Here is an 8007-nt window from a genome sequence, read left to right on the forward strand (position 1 = left end):
CAGAGCCCCCTCCCCTCCCAAGCCTCCCCCATCCCACTGCCCCCCCCATCCCAAAGCACCCCGACACCGAGTGGGGCAGAAGCATTTATTCACCAGCCGCATGCTGGGGGGGGGGGGGGAGCAGGGGGAAGCAGCCTGTACAGCTTGGGGGTGTCCCATGGTGGGGAGGGGGCCAGGGGGCAGACGGACACACCCCCCCTCCCCAACGTGCTCCTGCCTGCAGCTCAGAGCAGGGCCAGGAGAGCGGGGGGCAGCAAGGCCAGCAGGCAGGAAAGCGGGGAGCCGGTGGGGGCTGTGACGGCGGCGGCGTTGGCTTGGGCGTAATACCGCGCCACGGCGACGTTGGGGTTCCCCTGCGAGGGGTTGAACCACATCTGGATGCAGCGGCCGCTGCTGCGGCGGTAGGTGGTGTAACGGTAAGAGTAGGACCAGATCTTCTGGCAGAGGTCGGCCGGCGTCGGGAAGACGTACCGGAATTTCTGGCACGAGGTGCCTCGGGGACACTGGTTGATGCCTGGGGGTTGGGGGGGGGTTGCGGTGAGAAGTGTGTGCGGGGGGGTATTGGGGTCCTGCTGCCTTTGGGGTTGACCCTGGCAGACCCCCACCTGGCTGCTGGCACGCCCCCCCCACCTCTACGGGGAACCCTCAGGCACCCCCAGACCCGCTCACAGCCACCGAGGCGGGGGGACGCAGCCGATTCCCCTGTGGCAAGATGGGGGGGGGGGGGGGGTCCCGCGCCCCCCCACTGACCTGTGGTCCAGTTCCAGCCCTTGTGCCAGTTGACCTTGCAGGTGACGGCGTTCTGGCAGTCCTCCCACCACTGCTCGCAGTCCTCCAGGCACAGCGGCACATGCAGGATCCGTTCCTTACGCCAGCTGCTGTCCACCTGCGGGGGTACCCCAGTTCATCCCAGTTCACTCCGCGGACCTCCCAGCCTTCCAGCAGGTGGGTGAAGGTGGAAGGGACGCTGTGGGGGGAGGTGGGGGTCTGCACCCACCGGCTTGATCCAGGGTCCCAGGTTGGGGGAGCACTCGTAGAGACACGTGTCCTGGATGAAGTGCCGTTTGCACTTCTCCGGCATGATCCCACAGTGGTCCCAGTTGAAGTTGTACAGGTAGGACTGGTCCTGGTGGGCTTGCACGCTGGTGTTGGCGGTGCAGCAGGCATTATCCTTCCAGGGAGTACACTGTGCCGGGACAGCCGGGGCTCAGCCGGAACCTGCCGGTGCTTCCCCGGGCACGGGGTGAGGGGGGCTGGGGGGGAGTCGGGGGGTAGACACGCCAGGCTGAGCACCGGCGGTTCATGTGGGGAAGTGGCAGCAGGTGATGGAGACCACGGCGGGGCAGATGGCGCACCCTCCCGCCGGCACCGCCGCGATCCGGTCCGGTGATCCCACACCGGGTGACGCCGGTGGGTGCCAGGGTGGTGGGCGAGGACCCTACCTGCCCGTAGAGCTGCCCCTCGGGGCCGGGTGCCGTTTTATGGTGCTTGGCGTCCATGCAGACGTTGAGCAGCGAGTCTCGTACCGTGGCGGCCGTGGCGGGAACCGGCCAGGCCAGGAGGGCCAGCAGCACCCAGGCGGCCACCATCGTCCTGCCGGTGGCAACGGAGGGGTGAGGACGGCGGAATACCGAGGGAACAGGGTGCCGGCGGGGATAAAATACGCCCCCCGTTGCCCCACGTGGGAGCCTGGCGGCACGCCATCACCCACAACCCTCGACCGGGACCACCGGGGGGGGGGGGGGTGAGTGGGGGGGTCGGGGCTCTTACCTGGAGGGGTGCTGGGTGCCGCGTGCCGCCGGGCGAGCGTGGCTTATCCCAAAGGTCACCGCGCAGCGCAACCCTTGGCCACCAATCACGGGACGTTACCCACCGCCGGCGTGGGGCACGGTGGGGGGGGCAACGTCTGTGGGGCACGAATGGGATGGGGTGCTGGGCTCCGCCGCCCCACTCTGCTCTGGATTGACAGCCCCCCCCCCCAGACACACACACACCCCCCCAGCCCCCCCTCCCCGGTCCCACGTGGAGGTAGAATCCGTCCTTTCGGCGCCAGGCTGGGGCCAGCGTCAGCCAAAATTCACTCGTGGCTGGGTTTTTCCCTTTCCCTCCCCTGCGGGTGGGGGGGGGCGGGCAGGGTGGGCAGGTAGCCACATGCCCCGACACCCCCCCCCCCAACGTCTTTCCCGGCACTGCAGGATGCCCTGGGGGGGGGGGCTGGCACCGCAGCAGGTAAGAGACACCCCCGGGGGGGGGCTGGTACCCCTGTAGGGTCACAGATGCCGCCGGGGGGGGGGGCAGGTACCCCTGGCCGGGGGGGGGGCAGATAGCCTTTGTGGGTCACCCATGGGGGGGGGCAGAAGGCCCCCCAAGTGTCAGACGTGCCCCGCGGGGGGGGGGGGCGGGGGCAGATACCCCTGGGGTAGATACTGGGGGCAGACCGATACCCTGGGGGGGGGGCAGATACTTCGGGGGTGACACAAGGTGGGGGGGCAGACATGCCTCTGGGGGTCACAATTGCCCGGGGAGGGAGGGGGGGGGCAGATACCCCTCGGTTGGGGTCACAGATGCCCCGTGGGGGGGGTCACAGATACCGCGGGGGGGGTCACATACCCGCCATGGGTCGTAGATGCCCCGGGGGGGGGCGGGGGGGGGCAGACACCCCGAACTGTCAGTCACGCCGCACGGCGCGGCGCTGACCCCGCCCCCTGCCCCGCCCCCGCCCTGCCGCTGTGGCCTTGTGGGCGTGGCCTCGCCACCCCCCACCGCGCATGCTCCGTGCGGGACAGCTACCACACACCCCCAAAACTGCTTCCGGTGGGACGCGGGCTGGGTTATACTTCCGGGTCGGCGGCCGGTAGCGGCCTGCCAAGTTCCCGGTGTCCGTATTCCCCCCCCCCCCGCCATGTCCACGCTGTTCCCCTCGCTGCTGCCCCGAGTTACCGAGTCTCTGTGGTTCAACCTCGACCGGCCCTGCGTGGACGAGACCGAGCTGCAGCAGCAGGAGCAGCAGCACCAGGCCTGGGTGGGCCCCGGTGGGGCTGTGGGGCCGGGGGGAGCGGGGCACCGGGCGTCAGGAGCCGGGGGGGCGTTATGGGGGGGCTGGGGGGGATGAGGGGGCTGTGGGTGAGGGGCTGGGGGGTAGGGTCCGGGGAGGGGAGGGGCGGGGGTGTCTCTGGGGTCCGGGACCCCGTGAGGTGGGATTGGGGTGTGTGGGGGGGTCCCCCCGCAGCCCCGCTGAAGGAAGCAGAGGTGCTGACTGCGCTTCAGCCGCCCGGCTGCACCAGGCCTGGCTGGGTGGGGGGGAGACTGGGGTCTCCAGGCTGGGGGCGGGGGTCTCGGCCCCACTGCCCAGTGTCCTGCGGCACACCGGAGACAACCGCCGTGCTCGCTGCAGTCCTCCCGGCGCGCAGGGCAGGTCCCGCACACCGTTCCCCCAGCCGTTTTCACTGTTTCTGCCTATTCTTTGAAGGTTTTTTGCAGGACCCCCGAGCCGGTGCTGCTGTCTCGGGCACTGCTGGCCTCGCAGCCAGCCGGTGGTCTCATTGCTGCAGTCCCTCTGCCGCACCGGCTCCGTGTGGGCCCTTCCCTCGTTTCCCACTGCAGCCCGGAGCTCCCTGTTGTGTGTGGTGGGGGTTGATTAAAGAGCTGGGGCTGAACCAAGGCTCCCTCAGCATCCCCCAATTAATAAATTAACCTTTTCCAGAGGAAGGCAGGTGGGGATTTCTCTGCCCCACACTGTGAGCGTGGCTCGGTGCCACGCCTGAGTGTGGGGGAAAACAACATCTCTTTGATTAAGGTTTAAAAAAAGAAAATAGCTCAGTGGTTAAATTCTTCTAATTAAATAAAATCATTTTGATCCATAATTAAAATGTCAGCACCTGGGAGAAGTTCCGAGTCCCTCTGGGTGGGAGGTGCTGGAGTGCTTTAATTGAGCTTTAATTACCTGCAGGGGTTGCGCTCGTCTGCCTGAGCAGGCACCTCATGTTTGCGTTCTTTTTTTATAAAGAAAACAGAAAAACTTTGTGTTTGGGCTCTGCTTAATGCTTCTCAGGCCAAGCACAGGGACACCCCTTCGCCCCCAGGGCAGGTGCTGCGTCGTTGGGACCACCCTGCCTTCTGCCAGAGAGCGCAGGCAGCTGCCTGCAGCTGCTCTTCCCTGCCTGCCCCAGCCTGGGGATGGGATGGGGGCAGAAAAACTCCTCTGGCAGCTGCCAGCCGGGATTAGCTGCCATTAGGAAGCGGTGCGAGCGCTGGAGGGGCTGGCAGCTGAGTGGGAAGGGCTGGTTTGCCGCCGGGGAGCTGTGCCGGGCTGTTGTGGAGCTGTTGGGGTGCTCACCTGCCTCCCCCCTCCCTCTCTCTTCCCTCCCCAGCTCCAGAGCATAGCCGAGAAGGACAACAACCTGGTGCCCATAGGAAAGCCGGCGTCCGAGGTGAGTGCAGTGCTGCGGGTGGGTCAGGGATGCATGAGGACGGGGGGGGAAGCCGCAGGGGTTGGGCACGGGGTGGGGGGGCTGGCGGGGGCACTGGAGCTGTCATATCCGCAGCATTACGACGAGGAGGAGGAGGAGGATGATGAGGACGACGAAGACAGCGAAGAGGACTCGGAGGACGACGAGGACATGCAGGATATGGACGAGATGAATGATTATAACGAGTCTCCTGATGATGGGGAGATCAATGAGGTAAATAACGGGGCTGGGGGTGCCAGCCCATGTCCCTGCCCCACTGGGACCCTGAAGTGGGGGGGTTGAGAGTGAACCCCGGGGGGTTGTCTCCTCCCTCTGGCCCCAGCGGGTCCCTCTCCAGGTCTCCCTGCCTTTGGGAGGAGAGGGAAGGGCTGGCTGTTGGGAACAACCTGGCCCCTGCTCTGGTGGTGGTGCAGGGGTGTCTTAAACCTTCCCCCTTCCCAGGTGGACATGGAGGGGGCAGAGCAGGATCAGGACCAGTGGATGATCTGATTCCACCGTGGCCACAGCAAACCAGAGCCTGAGGAACTGGGAGGAGACTGGGGAAGAGCCCTTGCCCACCACTGCTCTGGGGCCCTGGGGTGTGATTTGGTGAAGCTGCTTCTGTCGTGGCCGTTCCGGCAGGGGGGGCTGCATGGGGCAGGGGGGCTTCAAGGTGAAGCTGCCCGGGGGGCCGGAGAGATGCAGTGGCTGCCAGGGCAGCGCTGGCTCTGCCCGACACTGCGGCGGTGCGTTGTCTTTTCTAATAAACTCAGTTTTCAAGAAAATACACCAGATTTGGGGGCTCTGAGGCGTGCTGGGAGCCATGGGGGGCTGTGCCTGCCGGGGAGAGCCGGGCCACGGGGTGAAGCAGTTTGGGCAGGAGCTGTATGAGGTGGTGCAAGGCCCCCCTCTTCCCACCGCCGCACCCCACCGCAGACCACAGCAGCCACCACCTTTCCTCTGGAGCCCGTATTTATGGCAGAGCGTGGTTAGCCGGGGAGACGGCGGTGACCGCGGTCACTGGGTGAGAGCTCCCGCCCACCTCAGCGGTTACCGGTGTAGCAGAGCTCAGCAACGCCGTCGGGGATGGCGTGGAAGTACTCCAGGCTGGCGCGGTGTACCTTGCAGCGGTATTTGCCGCAGGTTTTTGCGTACTGCAGGAAGTGGGGCGCCCCGGGGAAGAGGACATTGTCGGCCAGGACGGTGGCCCCCTCGGCCAGCAGCTGGTGGGTCTCCAGCAGCTGCAGGTCCCGCAGATAGCAGCGCTTCCAGTGGTCCATGAAGACGAAGTCAGCCTTCAGCAGGCCATGCTTCTCCCTCAGCCGGGGGATCACCTCCTCCGAGGGGCCCACGATCAGCTCCACCTGTGCTGAAGACCCCTCAGCCCCTGGGCTGGGGTACTGGGGGGGGCTGACCCCGCTGACCACAGCATTCAACCCCTCCCTCACCACCACCACCTCGCTCCGTGGGCTGTCTGGGAGCAAGCGGTGGTGAGGGACCTGCCGGCGAAAGTATCCGGCCTTTCCCATCCCCGCTATCCCACCCAGCAGCGGGTGTGGGACGGGAGAGGGGGCAAGGTGAAGGTGTACACCCCACCCCCCCCCCCGCCCCGGCAGCAGCAGGGGTAAGACCCAGGTTTTCCCCCTCACAGGCATGTCGCTCACCGTCTGCTCGTCAAAGCCGGCCAGGCGGATGACCTTCTCAGCCACAGCGGCGTGCCGGGGGTCCACCTCCACGGTGTAGAGGCGGGCGCCGGGGGGCAGCCCCTGGGCCAGCAGCACCGTGCCGTAGCCGCAGTAGGTGCCCAGCTCCAGCACCCGCCGCGGCGCCCGCTCGTACAGCAGCCGCTCCACGATCCTCCCTGCCGCAGGCCGGACCCCTCAGCACCCTGGGGGGTGCCAGGGGGCTGCACGCACCCCCCCACCCCGTGTCCCCCCTTCTCTGGGCAGGGGGGGAGGGTGCTAACTGGTTCCCCAGCACCGGGAGGGGCAGAGGATATGGCACGGCAGGAGGGAGGTGAATAGCTGTGCCAAAGCTCCCCGTGTCCCTGGCCAGCCCTTCCCAAGATGCCGGCCCCGTGACCCCAACCGCACTGGTGGGGCTGTGGCTGTGCTGGGGGTGCAGAGCTCCGACAGTGGTGCCATGACCGTAGTGGCACTGCCACGGCTGTGCCAATAATGCCATGGCCACATATTGATGGTGCCACAGCCATGTCGATGGTGCCACAGCCATGTCAATGGTGCCACAGCTGTGCCAATATACTGTGGCCATACTAATGCTGCCATGGCCACACCAGTGGTGCCACAGCTATGCCAATGATGCCACGGCCATGTCAATTGTACCATGGCCATACCAACAGTGCCACAGCCATGCTGGTGGTGCCATGGCTATATCAACACTACCACAGCTATGCCGATGGTGCCATGGCCACACCAACAATGCCACAGCCATGCCAACTATGCCACAGGCATGCCAATGGTGCCATGGCCACACCAACAACACCGCAGCCATGCAGATGGTGCTACAGGCATGCTGATGGTGCCACGGCCATACCAACAGCATCATGGCCACATCTGTGGTGTTGTGGCCATGCCAGTGATGCCACGGCCATGCCAACAGTGCCACAGCCATGCAGATGGTGTTAAGGCCATGCCAACAATGCTGTGGCTGTGCTGATGGTGCCGTGGCTGTGCCAGCAGCGCTGTAGCCATGCTAGTGGTGCCACGGCCATTCCAATGATGCCACAGCTCTGTCAACGATGCCAAGGCTGCACCAACAGTGCCATGGCTGCACTGGTGGTGCCACAGCCATGTCATTGGTGCCATGGCCATGCTAATGGTGCCGTGGCCATGCCCGGTGCTGGGACCGGCGCGGGCAGGTGAGGGTCGCGCTTACCTTTGACAGGCCCCACGCTGCTGAGGTGCTCGCAGTGGTAGCACCACTGGTCGAAGGTGTGCAGGACATGCCGGGGGTCCCCGGGGATGGCGTGCGCCAGCAGGTACTGGAAGGCGCGCTGCTCCCGCGGGACGCCGGTGAGCCGGTCCCGCAGCCAGGTCACCAGCGCTGCCCGGTACAGCAGCACCAAGTAGTGCCGGTAGCGGATCAGCAGGGTGACGAGGAAGGGGATGAAGGCCAGGGCGATCGCCGGCGACACCATCGCAGAGGGGCGGTGGCTGTGGAAAGGGCCCCCACAAGGGAGATGCCACGGTGCCAGCCCGTAGCTCCCACTTGTGCCATGAGCTGGCAGTGCTCTGCACCCCCCCGGGAATTGCCTCTCCCAGGGCTCCAGTGCTGCCCAGATGGTTTGCCCGGCCATAGGGCTGTGACCGGAGCCAGGCTGGGGTGCTCTTGGGGGTCCCTGTGCTGGGGCTGAGGGGTGCCAGGGGGTTGGGCTGTGGGGCTGCTCTGGGCGGGGCACTGTCTGGCACAGCCCCTCACACCCCCCTCGGCACAACTTTGCTGTCCCTGCACCCCATATCCTGCACCCCACACCCCGCACCCTGAGCTGTTGGGGGTCCCCAACCGCAGCGAGGGGCCGGGGCTGCGGGGGTGGCACCTA

General features: G+C 66.3%; 3 protein-coding genes across 3 annotated transcripts; 1 reads left to right on the top strand and 2 right to left on the bottom strand.

Annotated features, from left to right (window-relative positions):
- Window positions 1-71: 71 nt before the first annotated feature.
- On the bottom strand, window positions 72-1704 carry LOC138690201 (folate receptor gamma-like). The gene is given in 5 exon segments (XM_069808714.1): window positions 72-514; window positions 751-886; window positions 998-1186; window positions 1443-1673; window positions 1675-1704. Coding segments are annotated over 5 exon segments (876 nt in total). The 3' UTR covers window positions 72-224.
- A 1100-nt stretch (window positions 1705-2804) lies between these two features.
- On the top strand, window positions 2805-5242 carry ANAPC15 (anaphase promoting complex subunit 15). Its single transcript, XM_069808717.1, has 4 exons — window positions 2805-3022; window positions 4371-4430; window positions 4545-4682; window positions 4911-5242. Exons 1-4 carry the CDS (start codon window positions 2903-2905, stop codon window positions 4956-4958), a joined length of 366 nt encoding a protein of 121 aa, XP_069664818.1. The 5' UTR covers window positions 2805-2902; the 3' UTR covers window positions 4959-5242.
- Window positions 5243-5313: 71 nt separating this feature from the next.
- LOC138690203 (transmembrane O-methyltransferase homolog) lies at window positions 5314-7756 on the bottom strand. The gene is made up of 3 exons (XM_069808716.1): window positions 7344-7756; window positions 6113-6309; window positions 5314-5812 (listed from the first exon to the last, which is right to left on the bottom strand). The coding sequence occupies exons 1-3, from the start codon at window positions 7603-7605 to the stop codon at window positions 5492-5494; spliced, it is 780 nt and encodes a 259-aa protein (XP_069664817.1). The 5' UTR covers window positions 7606-7756; the 3' UTR covers window positions 5314-5491.
- Window positions 7757-8007: the final 251 nt, after the last annotated feature.

This window comes from Haliaeetus albicilla, chromosome 20 (genome assembly GCF_947461875.1).
Source record: "Haliaeetus albicilla chromosome 20, bHalAlb1.1, whole genome shotgun sequence".
Lineage (NCBI taxonomy): Eukaryota > Metazoa > Chordata > Aves > Accipitriformes > Accipitridae > Haliaeetus > Haliaeetus albicilla.

Excerpts from the sequence above, each read along its gene's own strand:
- ANAPC15 (XM_069808717.1), top strand. The coding sequence starts at position 2,903 with ATGTCCACGCTGTTCCCCTCGCTGCTGCCCCGAGTTACCGAGTCTCTG. Across the intron at positions 3,023-4,370 it reads AGCAGCAGCACCAGGCCTGG|CTCCAGAGCATAGCCGAGAA; the intron begins GTGGGCCCCGGT and ends TTCCCTCCCCAG. Across the intron at positions 4,431-4,544 it reads TAGGAAAGCCGGCGTCCGAG|CATTACGACGAGGAGGAGGA; the intron begins GTGAGTGCAGTG and ends TCATATCCGCAG.
- LOC138690203 (XM_069808716.1), bottom strand. The coding sequence starts at position 7,605 with ATGGTGTCGCCGGCGATCGCCCTGGCCTTCATCCCCTTCCTCGTCACC. Across the intron at positions 6,310-7,343 it reads CAGCGTGGGGCCTGTCAAAG|GGAGGATCGTGGAGCGGCTG; the intron begins GTAAGCGCGACC and ends GGCCTGCGGCAG. Across the intron at positions 5,813-6,112 it reads CCGGCTTTGACGAGCAGACG|GTGGAGCTGATCGTGGGCCC; the intron begins GTGAGCGACATG and ends TCTTCAGCACAG.